Source organism: Adelges cooleyi, unplaced genomic scaffold (assembly GCF_023614345.1).
Source record: "Adelges cooleyi isolate 19-005CV unplaced genomic scaffold, UGA_ACOO_1.1 ACOO_flye_CR_arks_rails_tigmint_CR_PRNA_651, whole genome shotgun sequence".
In the NCBI taxonomy this organism is placed as follows: Eukaryota; Metazoa; Arthropoda; class Insecta; order Hemiptera; family Adelgidae; genus Adelges; species Adelges cooleyi.
Window position 1 is genome coordinate 5405923 of NW_026096352.1, and position 23367 is coordinate 5429289.

The 23367-nt window shown below is 29.0% G+C and overlaps 2 protein-coding genes across 3 annotated transcripts; one reads left to right on the forward strand and one right to left on the reverse strand.

The window, feature by feature from the left end:
• Window positions 1-973: 973 nt before the first annotated feature.
• LOC126844916 (protein CDV3 homolog) lies at window positions 974-8106 on the reverse strand. The gene is made up of 4 exons (XM_050583401.1): window positions 7439-8106; window positions 4341-4560; window positions 4144-4224; window positions 974-3089 (listed from the first exon to the last, which is right to left on the reverse strand). The coding sequence occupies exons 1-4, from the start codon at window positions 7631-7633 to the stop codon at window positions 2941-2943; spliced, it is 645 nt and encodes a 214-aa protein (XP_050439358.1). The 5' UTR covers window positions 7634-8106; the 3' UTR covers window positions 974-2940.
• Window positions 8107-8640: 534 nt separating this feature from the next.
• On the forward strand, window positions 8641-23274 carry LOC126844166 (myosin-VIIa). 2 transcript variants are annotated; one of them, XM_050582074.1, is made up of 37 exons: window positions 8641-8806; window positions 8880-9063; window positions 10002-10074; window positions 10135-10248; window positions 10573-10719; window positions 10791-10975; window positions 11152-11273; window positions 11346-11602; window positions 11683-11848; window positions 11931-12061; window positions 12499-12683; window positions 12747-12957; window positions 13023-13158; window positions 13229-13473; window positions 13551-13706; window positions 13784-13974; window positions 14036-14327; window positions 14443-14553; window positions 14641-14850; window positions 14962-15162; window positions 15860-16036; window positions 16171-16388; window positions 16473-16893; window positions 16979-17206; window positions 17276-17449; window positions 18388-18505; window positions 19390-19516; window positions 19579-19748; window positions 19818-20008; window positions 20708-20826; window positions 20905-21160; window positions 21230-21367; window positions 21435-21819; window positions 21897-22025; window positions 22083-22179; window positions 22254-22521; window positions 22602-23274. In XM_050582074.1, exons 3-37 carry the CDS (start codon window positions 10057-10059, stop codon window positions 22800-22802), a joined length of 6495 nt encoding a protein of 2164 aa, XP_050438031.1. In that variant the 5' UTR covers window positions 8641-8806; window positions 8880-9063; window positions 10002-10056; the 3' UTR covers window positions 22803-23274. The 2 variants fall into 2 exon arrangements, with proteins under 2 accessions (XP_050438031.1, XP_050438032.1); XM_050582075.1 differs by lacking the exon at window positions 8641-8806 and having other exon boundaries at window positions 8863-9063.
• Window positions 23275-23367: the final 93 nt, after the last annotated feature.

A 23367-nucleotide genomic window follows, 5' to 3' on the forward strand; every position in this document is an offset into this window, starting at 1 on the left:
GTATATACATATAGCTAACGGCTGGCAAAATAGTTTGGTTCTTAAAAATGGCTACTATTCATATGCCTATTTAGTGAACTTCTTACACTTCATCAACTCTCATTTATATATTAAAAAAGATAGTATACCAGCGACTAAAAGCAAATCTCGTATCAGTCGAATCAGTGTAACACCTACTGAACTCAATATAATATGGAACGCGTATTCAGATTGAAAAATGTCTCCACTTGGGAGGCAGCTATTTTGTGTTCAATTTTTTAGAAAGTATGAATTCTACGTCACTTTTATTTGTTTTAAAAATTTAGGTTAGGTGATGATAACACTGTCATATATGAATGATAAATCATAGAAAAAACAATAAAAATCATGGTCAAAACAATAACGGTACACAAAATGGTAGCTTCTTACCAGAGGATATTTTCATAAGTAGCCGACTACAGGCAATACGCGTTCCTTATCGAGTTCAGTGGTAAAACCAAGCTCCCATGCACGCCTTGATATACATTATATTAATATTGTTGATTGATGGAATTATTTAAATTAATATTACATTTATAATATGCATATATCAAATGTAAAGAATTTTGACTTTTTAAGGACAACTCGTAATTTTGGGCCCACAGTAAAAAAAAAAACCACTATAATTATAATTTTTTTTGTAAAATGTATAAAGAGGCAAAATAAATTAAAAATTGGTTTACAAAGAAAAGAAAATGGACGCAATAAAGCGTTAAAATGAACTAATGAAACTTTTTTCCTGTGGAAATTATTTCTGTTGGCTTTGAGATTCATCATTACTCAAGTATGTATTTGAGTTTCCTCAAATAATTATTTGAGGAAACAAGTAACGACAATATCATTTAAGTGTAAACTGCAGACGATGTCTGCTACAATAAATTCTTATTATCATTGACTAGCATTTGATAACTTTATGTTACACAAGTCGTGTAACATGAAGAAGACAAAACAAATGTAGAAGTGAAAAAAACTATTAACATTATTTTTCTTCACATAAAATAATTGATATAACCAAGTTACAATATTTACATTCAATATAAATGCATATTATTATATAAAAATAATTTAACATCTTATTGATGTAAATCTTAGACCGTGTTAGCAATGGTAGCCGTATAAAATTGTTGATAAATTTATAAAGTTTTAAGTTACTAACATAATAGTTCACACACAAATTAAGTAATTATAATCAATGGTTAACATTACTTGGTAGCTGACGTAAGCATATTTTGTACTTGTACCATGCTCTTGTTGAACTTATATTTATACATTATTACTTTTAACATAAAATAAAAGTTTAATGACTAATAGAGTACATTTTAACAGACATAATATATAACATTCAATGGTTTCAACTATAATGTGGATATTAATATCTTAATACTTCCCATATTGTACTTTGAATACTATTTGGCACATAAAAGAACATTAATTTGTTAAGTGTATCAAGGGACCAGAAGATTGCTAATTGTTTTACAAATGTTTTTTTTAAGTATAACTACATACTTTACTTACTATGACTTAAGAGCTTATGTATATATAAAAGCATGTATATTTTATGCAGCAATCATTGGAAAAATTAAACATAAAGAACAAACGCAAATCTATCAAAAATAATTTTTACATATCAAAACAAAATGATTTTAAATTAGCCTATTATTGCTGTTAAATTACATTAATTTTTAAAACAATTTGTAGTTCAGGCACAGAACTTAAAACTGATTTTGGTTTTAGAATGACAAATGAGTTTTAGACTATACATGTTCATCAAAAATGTTTTTCCAACAGCAATACTGCAACAAAGCTAATTCTATTAAATTATTCAAATTGTATAAACATTTACAATCCATAAGTTCAACTTATGAACCTTCAGATACAATGCATATTTAATGTTTTATTTGTTGATACATTTTTTCTGTATATATATATATTTTTTTTTTTTTTTGAGAAAATAACATTTTTACTATAATATTAGTGAAGTATTACTTTTACGGGTGTAAAACTAAAACTGTAATTTAAAAATATTATACTTTGAAACAATGAAATAAATTATTATCACTTTCCTAAAAGATTATATATTAGGATGGAGCGAAAACTCATATTTTGGTATTTATTTTATAGTAGATACACATTTATCAGATGTTGCTTTGGTATTTTAATATTTAGCATATATATATATATGTGTTCCAAGTGCTATTGCATTTTTAAAAACAGTTTTTTTAAAAGGTCCTCAAATTTTATAAATAATGTAATGAAATTAATAGTATTGTTAATAAAACTGCACGGTTTTCGATGGAACCAAAATTACAGCAATAATGTTAATACAGGTCATAAGTTTTGATGTTATAGACTACAATATCAAAATTCAGAAGGAACTTTGTATGCATGCTGATTGTATATATGTAGATATTGTGAAAAAAAAACAAATTAAAAAACAATAGGAGCTAGATTATTTTTGAAGAATATGATGCAACTACACTAAATATGATATATTTCTAAATAGCCAAACACAAATATTCACTCAATACTATTAAATTTTATCACATAAATTTAACAAATAAAGCTATTGAGTGAAGGAATTGGAATAGTCTACCATTATAACAAAGTGGGTTAGCTAACAATATGTTCCAGGGCCAATGGAAAACTGTAAAATTAAAACAATATTTAATAAAAATTATGAATAATAATAAATCTTTGTTAAATAGGTATTTTTTTTTAGAAATTTGATCACAGTTTAATTTCAATCAAAAAAAATAATAAGACTAATAAAAAATATTTCCAAGTAAAATAATAAGGTATACCATTAATAGTTGTATTTTTTTTTTTAATTTAGAATGCTTGTAAATTAACTATTTAATGATTAATGATTTAAACAATTATATTTTTTAACGTTTCGATATGACAAAAATTACAAGTAAATTCTTATTGATACTTGGACCAAGCTGGTGTTTCAGCCTTTTTGACAGGAGCCATTACTTTTTTTGCTGCAGTATTGCCTTGTAGAGTTGGAAACATGTCTTCATTCTTAACATCTAAGCTAGTTTTACTTCTAGGCGCACTTCTTGGTCCACCTGAAAAATTTAGTTGAATTAAGTTTAAAATTATACTTAGTGTATAATAAGTAAAAATGTAGCACCTAGTTAAGAAGTCTAACCCGTGACTAAATAAGTATAAACTTAATTTTATTTTGAGTTGTAATTGGATTTATATGCCTTGTGTTTACACCAATGTGAATATATATCATACTATATTTTATACCTTAATAATTTTATAGAGATTTTAGAATTTGGATTTAAATTTTCGTTTTTAAAGATATATAAAATAGGCCATAAAATATTACAGTCAATTATATTATTTTTTCAGTTCTATAATGTGAAATTTATTTAACTTTAATAAACCCAAAAAACTAGGGTTACCAGTTTATAAACAATTATACAAATACAGGTTACGAAAAATAAAATTTTACTGTATTATAGGCTTTTAAATCTGTAGTAAAATATGGGTTGTAAAGTCGTTCGGGGCCTTAAGCAACAAAAAACTTGGGTCCTCCTCTGTTAAAAAAAGTAATGCATATTTTTTTTCCACTCATTTTTTTCAGATTATTAGATGAACATTTTTTTATGTTATTCTACTATGTATTCACAAAAAGCATTTTATTTGCATCATAATGAATTTAGATAAAAACACTACATCAAAAAATTGGTAAACGGAAAAAATAACCGGACTATTACCCAGAGCTATCAATATGTCGTTTTGGTATTATTAACTTGTTTAATGTGGTATTTTAATTTTGTTTATTTAAATGATTAATATTTTTGAGGATGTCTTAACATTTTAAATCACTTTCAATGCTGTAAAAAATACAATTTTATAGTATTTTTAAAGTATCACACTTAGGGCCAGGCCAAGGATAAGTCGCGCTCCTGGTAAAAAAAAATGTTCAATAAAATTTAATTATTAGGTAAAATTTGAATAAAACTTAAAAATTGATTGTATGAAAAAATAAAAATAACTTAATATTTGTTATAAAGGATGTTTTTAATAGCATATGTTATTTAATATGTTTTAATTTTAATAATTTAAACAAATAAATTATTGGATAATTATTAATTACAAATCACTTACCTTGGAAATTGTTTCGATGTGCTGGAGGAACATAAGCAGATTTTTTAGGTTCCAAAGGTTTTTCTACTACAACTGGTTCAGCTGTAATATTAATAAAATTATTTATTCACCTACATTTATTTGTTTGTATAGAAGGATACACTAATAATAAGCTTTTAACTGTTGCATAGAATTATGTTAAATTAATATTGTTTTACCTTTAGGCGGAGCCACTGGCTCAGGTTCATGAACTTTCCAAGGTCCTGCTTGTTTTCGCTTAGGCACCATTTCTCCAGCCTCGTTTTCTTCAAATTCTATAGCATCATCTTTTTCATTGTTGTCTGAACAATTTGATGACACATCAGCAGTCAAATTTTGAATCTTCAATGTCGTATAGTCTTTTATTTCTTCACGGTACTCTTTCCATTCTTCTTCAGTCTATAAAATAAAATAAAATGAATAGATAATATTTATGAAATATGATCAAGTAGGTAAGATATTTCATTTTTTAAACTTTACAGCAGGTGATATTTGCTATAACAAGAATTACACATTTTTAAATTTACATGTCATTTAATTTAGACACGTATGTCGTTAGCACTGTAGATAGCAACATTGTTGCCGAAATACGTACACACAAAAAGTGTGTTATCTTATGGTTACGTATTTTAAATATTAATTTGTTAAAATCTTAATTAATTGATACCCTGATAATTATTAACATATCATAAATGAAAACACCACATTCAATAACTAGGTTTATTTTCAACTAAAAAATGCTAACCCAATTGCAACGGAGTATATACCGAGTTATTCTTTTAACACCCTACACCCTACTCTGTTCAAAATGAGATTGGTACAGGCAGCCACCTACTACGCATAGGCGTCTCTTTGTTCCGCGTACCAATCTCATTTTGAATAGACTATAGTTTACTCTTAATATTACTGCAATTTTGTTGGGTTTCCTTTGAAAACATTTTTATTTATGTTCTAGTAGTTATCTTTTTTAGTATTTGCAAGAGCTTTATTAACTTTTTAAACTTAAATTGTAACATACAGGGCCATTAATATTTTATGATGTAACAGAAATTTTGATGAAATACTCAAAATAGCTGCAAGTAGCAAGTATAATCTACAACATTATAAAATTATCAAGTATTTACCTTTTTTTAATATTTTCCATACCTCTATCAACTTTTTAAACTTAAATGGTAACGTATATATAAAATTAACATTTTAAAGCTGAATATTTTGACCAGTTATGGTAAATTATTTTAAAGTTATTGAAGTTTAAAATTTAGGATGAGACGTGGAGAGCGCAGATAAAAATAAAACTACACTCTACCCTTCTATCCATCCTAAATTTTAAACTGTAATAACTAAAACTCTTAATTTCAATGATTATCACTTATCTCCAATCAAAATTTCAGCAAATTATTCTTAATTTAGAAAGTTAAAATATATATATATCTATACATACATGTATAATATGTATATATATATACACATTATCATTTAAATTTCAAAAGTTGATATCTCTAAAAAACACTAAATAAGGGAAAAAAATTGAATATTGTAATATTAAAATAAACAAAAATATTTTAAAATTATTTCTTATTAATTTGTTATCTTTTTTTCTTGCTTTTTTTGAGTTAATTCTATTTTATCATAAATAATACGATAAAACCAAAATGTTAAAAACTATTGGACAATGACCTCAGTACTTCCTCAGTAATGACCTCGAAGCTTTTTTTATTACAATACATTTTTTTTTCTTTAAAAAAAAAAAAAATATATATACATATATATATATATATATATCAATTATTTTAAGATAAATATGGTGTAAGGTGTTAAAAGAATCACCTGGTATATATTATATGAAAGGATTTATTTATTGTTTTAAAATACTATGCAATTATTATAAACATTTTAATTGTTTAATTTTTGTTTCCTCTAGAAAACTAATTAAGTCGTAGGTCTTCCTATACGTAGTATCATCACCATTGTCATCATACCGCTTAACAGACCTTCAAGGCCCAACACTTACATCATAATACTCTTCCACCTCTCTTTCTCATGCATCATATCTAATAGTACGCCTTTCTGGACCTTTACAAGATATTTTCATCTAGTTTGGAGTCACTGCTACTATGATGCATTCATATACACAGAATATGTCACAATTTTAAAAATAAACATGAACAAATTTCACAATAAACATCAACAAGTAATAATAATGTTTTATACCTAAAACATATCCACATTTGTGGAACTAATTTTGTACTACTTTTTTTTTTTTTTAAAGAATTTCATATTTTGAAATTAAAAAATGTAAGTATACATTTTTAGGTTGATTTTTTTAAAAGGAAAAGAGTATTTTTTACTTTATAAACTTTCAATTCAATAAAAAGAATCTTTCTGTTACAATTTCTGATTTCAGACTTGCAGTATGAAGAAATCAGTCCAGTAATTAAAAATTATTTTGGGTCGAAACACAAAAAATAAATAAGAACCCATCATTACTAGACTAATATCTTATCAAGTCGGCAACATAGCCATAATTAACAAAAAAACAAACAGCAGGCTTTCTTTCTACCAGCTCATTCTTTCCATATTTACCCAAAACCATTTTTAGAACTTGTTTTACTGTTAACTAATAGTAGCACTAAAAATTAAAATTATATAATTTTGTTACTTTTTTATTTTTCAGTTTGTTGTTTATAAAACCTTATATTTTCTATTAAATTTATAAGTCATTATGTATTATGATTTGTATTTAGTGTAAAAATACAAGATAGTATAAAAAAAATTACTACACAGAAAAGATAACTTTATACCTACTTTTTTAAGCCTTGTAATAGAATTATAATAATGCACAGATGACACTTGCTCACTAAACTACATAGGCACAATTTCCCAATAACTAAAACTTAATCTTAAAAACCCAAACATTCATCTACATGTTATTGTAGATTTTAGTCTGTTGCATACACTTAAATGATATTTAAACACCCCATAATTGGTATGTCTGTTATGTCTTTAATAAGGTATGTATGGTGTTATGTGATTCGTGTAATAAACTAATAAAATAGTTTCATACTTCAATTTACATTTAAAAAGCACTAAAAGTGAAAATTCATGTATTTAGACACCAGTTTTGACTAGTTTTGTCACATTTACCTATTCTAATCTGATATCTTGAGAATTTATTTCACTATAAGCTAGCATGCATTTTGTATCATATTAACCAAATAGAATAAAATACGCATTTAAAATATTGTAAATACAACAATGTTGGTATTAAATTGAATACCTGCGAAGAAGACGTGTTGTCCTTATCTCCTGAATTGAGCAGTTGTGCAAAGTTGGATCGTTCTTTTTTTAATTTATCTTGTTTCTTCTGGGGCTCTTCTAACAGACTGGCCACCAGATTTTCGGAAGTGGTGAATTTTTTGCCTTTAGGTTTCTTGCGGTCTTTCTTTGCGAAAAAACTATCTAAATCGGACATGATCCTTCGATGAATCTAACCGAAAGACAGGAGAACAACTTTCTATGGGTATTACCGATTTACTAAAAACAACCTAATTTCGATGTATACTAGAACTCAAAACACGGCTGACGGCAGGAATAAACTAGAAAAAACTATATAATATTGTCTAAAAACAAAAAAAACAATTTGATAAGCGTGTAAGAACAGGTTTCTTAACCTCTCCGTAAAAATTGTGCGTTTAATTGTTGACGACAGATGTGTTGAAGAACACTATCGCATAACGAATAGTTGTAGGAATCTTGTGTGGTAAGAACGACAATGTTACGAACGAATTGCCGACCACCAAAGCGGAGATGTCAATGCTTCGAGAAAACGTAATGTGAAAACGTGGAAACGCTACAGAAACGAATTCACATAATCACATGTATAGATGTACTACTTACGGCGGCCAACCCGTCACCCGTGACTCCAGACTTGTGCCCCGTGGTAAGATTTTCGTTTATCACTTATCGAACAAACGACTATCGCTCCCCCTACCCGGTCACGTTATCAGCAATTTCAGCTATGATCGTACGACTGGCCATATACCGCGAGTGCGGTACATTGAATGCCATTGGTATAAGATACCATGGAACATAGATAATATACCATAGGTTAATTAACCATTAGTTATTATATAGGCGTATAGTATAACCGTGATAGTATCACAAAAAAAGCGTGCTCCAAAGCCCAAGCCAGATCTGGCATTTAGGATGGAAGTTACTGCCATCTAGCGCATCACCTATATTGTATTATTTGTGGTAGGTATACACGAATAGTTCAATATCAACAACATAGAAATGTAGTTAAATATTCAGCCACCAGGTCGCATTACCTACGACCGTACAATTCCTTATGCCGCCAATAACTGCACAGGTACATTTATCAAAATGTCAGAAATAATAATACCAGACCGTGAACATGAGCCTACCACGATTCACGGCTGCCGAGTGCCGACTGAAGTTGTTGTTTGAACGTCACACTACAGTAAATAGGGGGTAATACGAATAATTATAAATTCTCGGTACGGTGAACACACTGGCCTCCGGTCCGCAAGTGTGTGCTGTTGGCTGCCTAATAAATTCGAATTGGAGATAACACGCGACCAATGTGTGCGTGTGCTTACCAGTGATCTTCCTCCCAACACATTTTGTATGTACAGCACGTTAACGAGATATCACATATTATATACAAGTACAATATGTATGTATTATTTGTATACCAGGTATATACCGACACCGTACAAACTACAGGTTTATCGGCTCAGGTATATGTATGACTTGTGGCTGTTTTGGGGTACTTGATACTTCGTAGGTGAACCGCTTCTCGCGATCAAAAGACGTGCGGTGATGACAACAGAATCGTTTTCTTGCTAAAAATTCCTCGAAAATTCTTAAACACAGTGAATAGTGAGTACTTTACTATATTTGTAATATTTAATTAGTCACTTCAGTCGTGGTTTATTTGTTTTTTTACGTGTGTGTAATCCAATCAAACAATTGTTCAGTAACCCATGACCTCTCAGGTCTATCAATTTGTTTTTGAATTTTTAATAGGTTTTCCACCTTATCCAGAATAACTATTTATACAGATATAAACTTTTCAAATGAAAAATCTCATCCAAAAAAATTAATTAGTTCTTAAGAATGTGACATATACTGTTTATTGGTATCAGCTAATCTCATTCCGAGATTATTCAGTTACATAAGTTTATTCTATTTTGCTTATAACTTTATTTACATTTTGTATATCATTATACGATATCATATTTTAATTATTTTTTTTTTAAATAAACAATAACCATTTTTGGTTTATCTAGATTCATTAAAAAATTTAATTGGTTTTAAAATGACACATTTTTAATTATTGTTCTGGTTGGGTGAATTTTCTATTATGTCTTTTTCTACTATAATATTATGTCCTCTCTTATGTTTAAAATTGTATTCAAAATAAATAATACAATTTGTTAATATATTATATATTTTTTATTTTACATTATTGAAAATTGGATATATTATGATAAAAAGTTATAGACAAGTATGCACATCGTTATTTAAAATTGTAATTTGACTTAAACTTGCTATTTGCAAGTTATTATGGGTAATAGAAAAAAATAATTGTTTATTTGATTTACCATTGTCCCTACTCTGTAAACAATTGAAAATATTTATAAATAAAAAATACAGTTAATGAAATGTTATAAAATATACTGGTGTAAACATAACTTTAGAAACCCAAATTATTCAATTAGTTTTAATAGCCTTTAATAGATGTTATTTTTTATTTTATAATATACCTTTTTTGTTTGTTTTGTTGTTTATTTATTTATAATTAAATTACATTTCAGATGAATATTTTTTTGGTATGACACTATATAACAAATTTCTACTCAACACACCACTATGGTTATTGTAACTAGAGTAAGTATATAGTGTAATAAGTATATTATTATGGATTTTCTTAATTTATAATCAATTTAGGGAGATTATATTTGGATTGAACCAATCTCCGGAAGAGAATTCGATGTTGCAATTGGGGCTAAAGTTACTTCTGCAGAAGGCAAACGAATTCAAGTTAAAGATGATGACGGGCGGGTCTGTATTTTAAAATTCAATAAATCAAAAAATATTTAATATGTACATTTAAAAGTTAATCACATTATAATTATGCGTTAAACAAAATAACATAATTTTTTTAATAAAAATTTGTGGTTTACTTTTGTAAAAGTTAATTTGTAATACCATTTTTTTTATTTATAGTATATAGATAAAAATTATAATAAAAACTGTTTTATGTGTTTTACTTGTATTCAACTTTAGTTACAATAAGTGGTATTACGTCATGTATTGAAATTAAAGCACATAAATTTAAATTGTGTTATAAAAAAAATCTAATATTATAATTTTTTTATTATGTAGGAGCTGTGGCTTACGCCAGAAAGGAGAATTAAAGCAATGCACCCTACATCAATTCACGGGGTGGAAGACATGATTTCGTTGGGTGATTTGCATGAGGCAGGGATATTAAGAAATTTACTTATTCGCTACAATGAAAATCTTATATATGTAAGTATTGATCATCTAAATTATTAAATAGGAACCCATTAATCATTTGTACTGATTGTAATTTCATTTAGACTTACACGGGATCAATTTTGGTTGCTGTCAACCCATATCAAATTTTACCAATTTATACTGCTGAACAAGTTAAGTTGTACAAAGACAGAAAAATCGGCGAGCTACCTCCTCACATTTTTGCTATTGGCGATAACAGCTATACACATATGAAAAGATTTGGTCAAGATCAATGTATAGTCATCAGGTATGCTTACCACATGCTAATTTTTCAATATATTTCCTATGTCAATGATGAAATTACATCATATAATATATTGTAATGGGAAATAAATACGTTTGTATAAAGTGGTATTATACCAAATCACTTAATTCAAATAATTATTAAATTGTATAATACAATTCAAACTGTATTTTTGGTAGTGGCGAAAGTGGAGCAGGTAAAACAGAAAGTACAAAATTAATCTTACAATATTTAGCTGCTATCAGTGGAAAACATTCTTGGATTGAACAACAAATATTGGAAGCTAATCCTATACTTGAAGGTTTGCTATTCTATTTTTACGGTAGTTTTTTTTGTTTATTCACACTTATAATCTAAATATTCTTATTTTCAGCTTTTGGTAATGCTAAAACTATAAGAAATGACAATTCTTCAAGGTTTGGAAAATATATTGATATTCATTTCAATCATTCGGGTGTTATTGAAGGAGCAAAAATTGAACAATATTTACTCGAGAAGTCTCGTATAGTTTCTCAATCCCAAGATGAACGAAACTATCATATATTTTACTGTTTACTCGCTGGTTTATCGGCTGAAGATAAAGTCAAATTAGAACTCACTGATGCATCACAATATAAATATCTTACTGGGGTAATTTGAAATTTGGTTCCAGTTTAGTTTCACCTTAACTGGTTAAAATAACTTAATTTAACATTTATATAAATCTTTAGGGTGGAAGTATAACTTGTGAGGGTCGCGATGATGCAGCTGAATTTTCCGATATAAGATCAGCAATGAAAGTATTATTATTTTCTGATCAAGAAATTTGGGAAATACTAAAACTTTTGGCTGCTTTATTACACATTGGAAACATTAAATATAAAGCTGCGATTATTGGTATTAAAATAAGTTTCATTTTGTTTTATATTTTTAGTTGCATTGTAATTATTATTATTATGTAACAACTTTTGCTGCTTAGATAATTTGGATGCTACTGAAATTCCTGACCGTACAACTGTTACTAGAGTTGCCAATTTAGTTGGGGTACCTGTTCAATCATTAATTGACGCGTTGACTAGAAAGACAATTTTTGCTCATGGTGAAACAGTAGTATGTATTAAGTTAAAATGAAAATGTTTAAGTACAGGGTGTCTTAAAAAGAATGGTGGGGGTTCAAACGGCTGTAGGTTGTGAAGTATTGGACCTACAGTGCTCTGGTAGGGCTTGAATGAAAGAGAGAGTTGTCAAGTTCCAAATGACTGCCATTAGATGTCTCTCTGCGTTCCTGTTTGTGTTGCCAGCCTTCATTTTTCAGTTTGTTAAGATGGCGTCCGCACAACAGAAGTGATTGAGTTCGCGAAGCGTAATTCAGTTACGACTGAAACATCTAGTGACAGTTTTTCGAAACTTGACAACTCTCTCTTTCATTCAAGCCCTACCAGAGCACTGTAGGTCCAATACTTCACAGCCTATAGCCATTTGAAACTCCACCATTCTTTTTGAGATACCCTCTATAGATAATTTGCTAAGCCTTTTATAAAATTTAGATTTCAACTTTATCAAGAGAACAATCTGTAGATGTTAGAGATGCCTTTGTAAAGGGCATTTATGGACGTTTATTTGTACATATTGTTAGTAAAATTAATAATGCTATTTATAAACCAAAAAGTACTACAAGGAGCGCAATAGGGGTTCTAGATATTTTTGGTTTTGAAAACTTCAAAAACAACAGGTATATTTAAATTCAATCATTTTTTTTTATTATATGAATGTTAACAGTAATTTTTTTATACAGTTTTGAACAATTTTGTATTAACTTTGCTAATGAAAATCTTCAACAATTTTTCGTCCAACATATTTTTAAATTGGAACAGCAAGAGTACAACTATGAGCATATTAGTTGGCAACATATTGAATTTGTGGACAATCAGGATGCTTTGGATCTTATTGCAACTAAACAACTTAATATAATGGCTCTTATTGATGAAGAGTCTAAATTTCCTAAAGTAAACATATAAAACAAATAAATTACACATTTTTACTAACTGTATTATTTGCTATCCATATTCAGGGTACTGATCAAACAATGTTGGCAAAAATGCATAAAACACACGGAAGTCATCGAAATTATTTAAAACCAAAATCTGACATGAATGCATCGTTTGGGTTGAATCACTTTGCAGGTGTTGTTTTCTATGATACTAGAGGTAATAATTAAACAAAAAAAAGTAAAGACTCAGTGGCTTAGAATTAAATTGCTTACTGTTGTCTGTTTAGGTTTTCTTGAGAAAAATCGTGATACGTTTAGTGCTGATCTTTTACAACTTATTCATATATCTACTAATAAGTTTTTAAAAGTATTGTTTGCTGAAGACATTGGAATGGGTTCTGAGACTAGAAAAAGAGCTCCAACATTATCAACACAGTTTAAAAAGTCATTGGATTTATTAATGAAAACTCTCTGCACTTGCCAACCATTCTTTATTCGATGTATTAAGCCAAACGAATTAAAGAAACCTATGGTATGATTTAAAATGGCTACAAAAATAGGTTAATATTGAAAATTTTGGGACCAAATATAATTATTTGGTTATTTTAGATGTTCGATAGAGGATTGTGCTGCAGACAACTCCGATATTCAGGTATGATGGAAACTATTCGAATCAGGCGTGCTGGATATCCAATACGACATGGTTTTAGGGAGTTTATTGAAAGATATCGATTTTTGATTTCTGGAATACCACCAGCTCACAAGGTTAATTTTTTTAAATACTACTTTAGTAAAACTCACCATGACTTATATTTAAACATATTTTTAATTTTCTTATTTAGACTGATTGTAAAAAAATGACTGAACACATTTGTCAAGCCGTTTTAGGAAAGTCTGATTATCAGCTAGGTAATTCAAAAATATTTCTTAAAGACGCTCATGACTTATTTTTGGAACAAGAACGAGATCGTGTTTTGACCAGAAAAATCATCATAATACAAAAATCTATCAAAGGATGGGTTTACAGAAGAAGGTTTGAATACATTTTCGATTGTAAATTACTGTTAAATTGAATGATTATTTTTGGCTCATAGATATCTACAAATGCGATCGGCCGCTATATTAATTCAGAAATACTGGAGAGGGTTCGCTCAAAAGAAAAGATATCACCATATGCTTGTTGGCTACTTAAGATTGCAAGCAGTTATTAGATCACGAGTTTTGTCCCACCGATTCAAACATTTACGTGGACATATTGTTGGATTGCAAGCACAATCACGAGGGTATCTAGTCAGAAGAATGGTTGCCCAAAAAATGTGGGCAATAATAAAAATTCAGGCGCATGTTAGACGAATAATTGCTCAAAGACGATTTAACAAAATTAAGGTTGGTTGAATTTGAAATTGCTTTCAATAGTTTTGTAAAACAAGTATAAAACTGATCAGCTATTTAAAAATTAAATAAAATTTAAATATTTTAATTTTACTATGTTTGTGTTTAGTTTGAATATAGAACACAAATTGAAGCCTTAAAACTCAAGAAAAAAGAAGAAAGAGAATTAAAAGAAGCTGGAAACAAAAGAGCTAAAGAAATTGCTGAACAAAACTACAGGGTAAACTATAATATTACATTGTCGAGTATAATAAATAAATTTAAATAATATATTAAAACTGACTGATTCATAATTTTATTTCTATAGGAACGTATGGAAGAATTAGAAAGAAAAGAACATGAAATTGAAGAAGAAGAAAAAAGACAAATGGAAATCAAGAAAAATTTAATTAGCAATGCAGCTAGAAAACAAGATGAACCAGTTGACGACAGTAAACTTGTTGAGGCAATGTTTGATTTCTTACCAGATTCAAGTAGTGAAGCGCCAATGCCTACAAGAGGGACATCAGTTTTTATGGTAAGTTTATTTTTAAACATAAATTATAGTAAGAATGTATACATTTTCGCCTAGTTAAATAATTTGTATTTTATTATAGTAGTATATAAGAATTACTTTTTTCCCCCATAGGATTTACCAACATCGAAAACTGATGACCAGCAAGATATAATTAGTGATATGCAACCAATTGTAGAAGATGAAGAAGATTTGTCAGAATTTAAATTCCAGAAATTTGCTGCGACTTATTTCCAAGGAAACATAACTCATCAGTGTTCTAGAAAGCCACTAAAACATTCTCTGTTACCCCTTCATACTCAAGGAGATCAATTGGTATATTTATAATTGTATAGTTATAATTTAAATATATAGATTTTATCATTTTTTACCATTTCACCATTTTTCTTCTTCTTATTTATATACAAAGAATATGCTTATGTACAAAGAACACAATTAGGGAGAGTAAGAGCAAAACTTAAAAAAAAATTTTTAGACCTAATATATTTACACATATCTAATGTACATATTAATAATTAAATATTAGCATTTAAAAGTCAACAGAGTAATCTTTACAATGTTTCTAATTAATGTTATCTTGGGTAAGATAAACTGTTATTCTCCATTGAGTTGTAATAACTCCCCATTCTACACTTTACAGTACTTCTTTCTTGACTTCTTGGAACCACTAATTATTTTTGTAATGATCCACTAAATAGGTTAATGTGTATTGATAATGAAGACCTATTTTTTATAGGTTGATAATTAATATTTACTCACTCTTTCTAACATTTACATTTATTTTTTATGTGTTAATGTCTACTATCAGTAGGTAGGTGTGCTACTTACTGTTTTTGTAGTTGTACATATATTTTTGTTACAATTATTCTTTGACTTATTCTGGGTTCACCCTTTACAATATTATATATAATTATATTATATTTTTTAAAGTTAATTTGATTTAAAAAGAAAAAACAATGAATTTGTTGTTATTACTGTTAATTTAATTTATTTATTTTTCTTATCTCTATAGGCTGCTCAAGCACTTTGGGTAACAATTCTAAGATTTTGTGGAGATTTGTCAGAGCCACGTTACCACACCATGGAAAGAGACAACACTTCTGTAATGTCTAAAGTAACTGCAACGTTGGGTCGAAATTTCATTCGTAGTAAAGAATTCTATGAAGCTCAAATGATTGGCATGGACCCTGTATGTTATATTTAATTTACCCTAAAGTGCACGCTATGTGACATTGCATACCAAATTTCCCCTCAATTTTGCACATAAGGGTTAACTTAAAGTTTTGTGAATAATATTCATTTAATAAATTTTTTCATGAACAGGAGAGTTTCCTCAAGTCTAAACCTCGTTCCATACGTCATAAACTAGTTTCACTCACATTAAAACGAAAAAACAAACTAGGAGAAGATGTACGCAAAAGATTACAAGACGATGAATATGCAGCTGACAGCTATCAGTCTTGGTTAGATACACGACCAACATCAAATCTAGAGAAATTGCACTTTATTATTGGTCACGGTATTCTACGAGCTGAACTTAGGTATGAAACATTATTATCATCATTTATATGTTACGCTGAAAGTTTGTTACAAAATCAAATTTATATTTAATTTTTATGTTCCAGGGATGAAATTTACTGTCAAATATGCAAGCAACTATCTGCAAATCCATCAAAGTCTTCTCATGCAAGAGGATGGATTTTGCTGTCTCTTTGTGTTGGATGCTTTGCTCCTTCTGAGAGATTTGTGAACTACCTAAGGGCGTTTATTAGAGAGGGTCCTCCCGGATATGCACCTTACTGTGAAGACCGTTTAAAACGTACATTTAATAATGGTACACGAAATCAACCTCCGAGCTGGTTGGAATTACAGGCGACAAAATCGAAAAAGCCAATAATGCTTCCCATAACATTTATGGATGGAAACACTAAAACCTTGTTGGCCGATTCAGCAACTACTGCTCGGGAACTTTGCAATCAACTTTCTGATAAAATAGGATTAAAAGACCAATTTGGATTTTCGCTTTATATTGCGCTATTTGATAAGGTTATAAATTAATTTATTATTGTAATTGCATTAGAATTCATTTGGTAGCACATACCTACTTAATCTTTTTAAATTTTTAATTTAGGTATCATCATTAGGAAGTGGTGGCGATCATGTTATGGATGCTATATCTCAGTGTGAACAATACGCCAAAGAACAAGGTGCACAAGAGCGTAATGCTCCTTGGAGACTTTTTTTTAGAAAAGAAATTTTTGCACCATGGCATGAGCCTACTGAAGATCATGTTGCGACAAACCTTATATACCAGCAAGTCGTGAGAGGTGTTAAATTTGGAGAATATAGATGTGATAAGGTACTTGTGTGATAGAAATTTTATTTGTCTATATTTTATAGTTCCTTAAAAAATGAATATCTATTGTAGGAAGAAGACTTGGCTATGATTGCCGCTCAGCAATACTATATAGAACATAACACAGACCTTAACAATGAGAGATTACTTAATCTTTTGCCAAACTATATACCCGATTATTGTTTAACTAATGCTGAAAAATCTATAGAAAGATGGAACACATTGATTATACAAGCATATAAAAAGGTACAGATTTTGAATTTCTATTTTATACTTCAATATCATGATATTATTAATGCATACATGTTGTAAGCCATTAGGTTTACCTATACATTACATAAGTAGAAGTAAATAATGTATGGTTATGGTTTTCAATATGGGTTTTTATAGACTTACTACTGGTGTGGGGTGGTCATGAATACGAACAATTAATTAAATGATTTATTACTATGCACATTAAGGTCGAAGGACATCTTTGCTTTGGGGGCGATTTAAGGTAGGTATGTGTGTACTTCAAAAAAGGTTTTTTCATAGTGTTAAATGCATGAGTTATTAACTGCATGGTTGGTGTTATTCACTAAAACAATGCACTATAAGTACATTAGAACTTGAGATAGTGTTTCTTTATATTGTACATAACCAATATTTTTGTCCAAAATTGCATGCAGTTTTTTTTAATATTAAAAAGGCAACTGATTTCAAATTTTCAAAAATTGTTCTACTAATCCACATTACGTTATTTACAATAAATTCACACTGCTATTCAATTTTATGTGCATAATTAAGTTTCGAGCTTGTAAATTTTAATTGTATGATAAATAACTTGAAATATTGTATCAATAAAACTATACAAAAATAATATCAATAATAATCAAATACGATTTTTGTAATTTATTTGTATCATAAAACATTGCATCACTAGCCTTATGACAAGTATTAGTATATATTTTTCCAATTTTGGGAAGCTTTTGCATTACAGTACTAAAAATGTTATTTTGTAATTTTTAAAACGATAATCAGAAAACTGAATAAACAGACATATTTATTTCTGTCATAATCCAAAGATTTGTCACTAATATACTTAGAAATAGGTTTTTTTATTTTAATATACTATTTTTGTATTTTATATATATATTTTGTTTTGGTTGTAATTTTTGTGTGTATTGCATGTTAATAAATTGTAGAGTTATTATTTGAAAGAAAATGTTGCTCAACTAAGAGTAAAAGAGGATGTTGTGAGCTATGCAAAATTTAAGTGGCCCCTGCTTTTCTCCAGATTTTACGAAGCATACAGAAACTCAGGTAAATATTAAACATTATTTGTTGAAATGTTGTTTTAAGTTTAAAGTTAAATGAATAATTGGGTTCTTAATTAAAATATAGTAAAACCTCTATTTACCAAAACTTTTAAATATGAGATATATTATCTCACTATCGATTTCAATCAATTAACTTCTTTAAAATAGATATTTATATAATTTATGGTTACATCTATATTTACTGTGTAGTAGTGGTGTAACCGTATAAAGTATAAACCATATAAATATTTCAAATAATCCCTACACAAACTTCAACTAATCTTATAAAAGAGGTTTCACTGTATAATATTATTCAAGAGATTAATGCTTTTTGTATTTATGTATGGTGGCATTAGTTGTTGGGATTGTCAGAAATATAATATATACCTAATAGATTACCAATATATTTGTCATTACATACAATTTACTAATAATTTATAAACCGTGTCATTATATTATAGCTTTGAACTTGGATGTACTCGACCTGTGTAGCCTTAGCAATATCAGTTATTTAAAAAAAAAATATTAGACATTACCTAGCTCATATATTTTGACCCCTCTCTAATTTACACAATGGAATTTCTTCTATGAAATCATTATTGCTGTAAGAGAAGGAGCCCGCTCAGAATCCAAAACGCATTACTCCTTGTTGCGCAGACGCATACAAGAAAACGCATTTTAGTTTCTGTGCAAGTTCCTTCTCTTAAGGGCCTGAGTATAATAAACAAATATAGACACTGCATAAATTATATTTTTAAGCCACTTCACACCACAAGTTTGTATTCATTTTCTGAAATTGTAAAAAAAATATCAATAAAACAAAAACATAAGAAAGTGATATTTCAATATTTAATTAATTAATTAATTATTTTATATGACGATGGTTAGGTCCAAATCTTCCGAAAAATGATGTAATCATAGCAGTCAATTGGACTGGAGTATATGTTGTTGATGATCAAGAGCAAGTTTTATTGGAGTTGTCTTTTCCAGAAATTACCACAGTGTCCAGTCAAAAGTAAAAGTTTTGCCTATGTTTGTTACTATTATCTATATTTTACAACAAATAATTTGTTTTAGAACAACCAAAGTGTTTACCCAGACTTTTACATTGTCAACTGTCCGTGGGGAAGAATTTACTTTTCAGAGTCCAAATGCAGAAGATATTAGAGATTTAGTTGTTTACTTTTTAGAAGGTTTAAAAAAACGTTCTACATTTGTTATTGCTGTTCAGGATTACAAGGCTCCTGGTATGTTCTAAATAATTTACTTAAAAATGTTGTCTTGCACCACTAACTGTTTTATATTAACTATATTAGGAGAAGGTTCGTCATTTTTAAATTTCCAAAAAGGAGATTTAATTATACTAGAAGAAGAAAGTACTGGTGAAACAGTTATGACATCTGGTTGGTGTGTTGGTTGCTGCGAAAGAACTAATGAGCGGGGTGACTTTCCTGCAGAAACTGTTTACGTACTACCCACGTTATCTAAACCTCCTGTAGATATTCTGGTGAGTTTTTAAAATAGTATATTTTAATTAGATATAAGTAACCCCAAGGAGCTATCTCCTCCCGACTCCTTTTCAATTAATTCACCTCAGATGAACCAACCACCCCTACACTAAAATAGCCGAATATGCATACAACAAAGTAACTATTTCCATCCATGAAAACTCTTATGGTATAGAACTTAAGGGTTCAGCGAAAATCTCCAATACAAACAGAATTCAAGTGTTCCAATCCAGAGTCCTTCGAACTATCATTGCCGCACCTCCTTATGTTTCTAACGAAATGCTCCACAGAGACACTTTCCTCGCTACTGTAGTTAAAATAGCCAAAACTCACTACAAAAGGTTCCTAAATAGACTCCAGGGACTTTCTAATCATTTAATTGCCGACCTGACCTCCAATAATCTTCCTGACAACCCACCCCGTCGACTAAAAAGTAAATGGTGAGAAACCAGCTAACCTAAACTCTTCCAGCCATTGGAGTTCTATCACTGGATGGTTTCTTCAAACAAGTGATACATTGCTATTGTATATATTAACCATACCACATGCCTATTTTACAAATATTGTAGTGTACAGATTGTATATTTTTTCTATTAAAAACAAAAAAAAGATTAAGTAAACGAAGTATAATTTAAGTAGATATTGACAAACGTTTCTAATATTTATGTTTAAAAATTAATGTTTAACCAATTTTGCAGGCATTATTTAGTTTAGAGGCTGCAGATCATAGCCGTAAATTATATTCACAGCAGTTGAATGGCACTGAACCTAGAGAAAAGCCCTACAATTTAATGGAGTATGCAATAGATCATTTTCGGTAAATAATTTCAGCGGTGACTCAATTTGCATATTTAATAAGCAATTAAACTTAATTTGTATGTAAATAATTTTTCAGGGCACCTGCTAAACGAACTGTGTCAAAGACATTGACATTAAGTTCGGCAAGACGTGCTAATAATGATGATTTATGGCGGCACACCAGAGAACCAATGAAACAGCCATTATTGAGAAAACTTGCAGGTAAAGAAGAGTTAGCGGAAGAAGCGTGTTTTGCATTTGCAGCTATGTTAAAGTACACTGGTGATTTGCCATCTAAGAGGCGAATGCCTAATGAATATACAGATCAAATATTTGATGGACCTTTGAAACACGTTAGTAAAATATTTCAGTAAATTGGTTTAGTTTATTCCATTGACCTAATCAATTTACATATTGTACAGGAAATCTTAAGAGATGAAATTTACTGTCAACTGATGAGACAACTTACAGATAACAGGAATAGGTTGAGTGAAGAAAGAGCATGGGAACTAATGTGGTTAGCAACAGGTTTATTTGCTTGCAGTCAAAACTTGTTAAAAGTAATTATTATCAGATTTTATATTAATCAATGTTATTACTTTACTTTTAATAAAAAATATTTTATAGGAGCTTAACTTGTTTTTACGTACAAGACGTCATCCTATATCACAAGATTCCCTACAGCGGTTGCAAAAGACAATACGCAATGGGCAAAGAAAATATCCACCACATCAAGTAGAAGTTGAAGCCATACAACATAAAACAACACAGATATTCCATAAAGTGTTCTTCCCTGATGATACCGATGAAGCATTTGAGGTTGATTCATCAACCAGAGCGAAAGACTTTTGTACTAGCATTTCACAAAGATTAACATTACGATCAAGTGAAGGTTTCAGTCTATTTGTGAAAATCGCTGATAAAGTAATATCTGTTCCTGAAGGTGACTTTTTCTTTGACTTTGTTCGTCATCTTACCGATTGGATAAAAAAAGCTAGACCCACTAGGGATGGTAAGTTTTAAAATATATTATATTGTGTGTGTTGAATTAAAATAAAAAAAGCTTTAATATTCGTATTTTTGTTTCAGGAGCAACGCCACAATTCACCTATCAAGTTTTCTTTATGAAAAAACTGTGGACCAATACTGTGCCAGGAAAAGACAAAAATGCAGATTTAATATTTCATTTTCACCAAGAACTACCCAAACTTCTACGCGGTAATATAAAAAATGAATAATTTTAAGTTGGTACTAAATTTCAATATTAAATTTCAGGATACCATAAGTGTTCAAAAGAAGAGGCTGCTAGGTTAGCTGCATTAATTTATAGAGTTCGATTCGGTGAAAGCAAACAAGAGCTTGCAGCTATACCGTAATTATACATTTATATGAATTAAAATACTCATTTTTAATTATAACTATTAATATTTATTACTATTTCTACAGTCAAATGTTACGAGAACTTATTCCTGGTGACTTGTTTAAAACACAAAACCCAACTGAATGGAAAAGATTGATTGTTGCTGCATACAATCAAGACGCTGGCATGAATCCTGAAGATGCTAAAATAACGTTTCTTAAGATTATTTATCGTTGGCCAACTTTTGGTTCGGCCTTTTTTGAAGTTAAACAAACTACTGAACCCAATTATCCTGAACTGTTGCTAATAGCGATTAACAAGCATGGTATCAGTCTTATACATCCACAAACTAAAGTATGACGCATGACAAATTAGTGTATTATTAAAACAACTGTTGTTTTTTTTTAATATTACATGGATCGTTTTATTTTTAGGAAATCTTAGTGACTCATCCGTTCACAAGAATATCAAATTGGTCATCTGGAAATACTTACTTCCATATGACAATCGGCAACTTGGTACGTGGATCCAAGTTGTTGTGTGAAACATCACTTGGCTATAAAATGGATGACTTGCTAACATCGTATATATCATTGATGTTATCTAACATGAATAAACAGCGAACAATAAAGTAAACAAGTTAAACCAAAGCTCTTTTACACCGAAGTTTTTTTAAAGCTATTATTGTTATATCTATTATTTATTTTTAGTCACAGATTCATCACATAAATCTAGTGTTAAAAATGTAAAAAAAAATTATTTATATAGTTTATAAGAGTATTTTAATATTTATGTGCCTCACTGTTTAAATGTAGTGATAAATAAGTAATGGATATTTTTATAGCACTATCCATCAGTTGTATCGTTTCCGTCCAAGTAGTTAAACAGTAAACTAATATGAACAACTTATATAGTTTGTATTATTATTATTATTGTGTACACATATTGTATTGTTTTCCATATCCACTTTTGGCAATGATCAAATATTTTTTTAGTATTAGGCTAGTTTTAATTACCTTGTGCAAATTCATTTTCACATTAGTGCAATTAATTTTATATATATGATTTTTAATGGGAGTTACTTAGAAAAGGGATTATTAAATGTTTAAATATGTTTTACATTTTATTTATTGCAATACTATTATTTAAATAAATATTAAACAATATGTATTATTGATGTAATTATATAATTTTTATTTT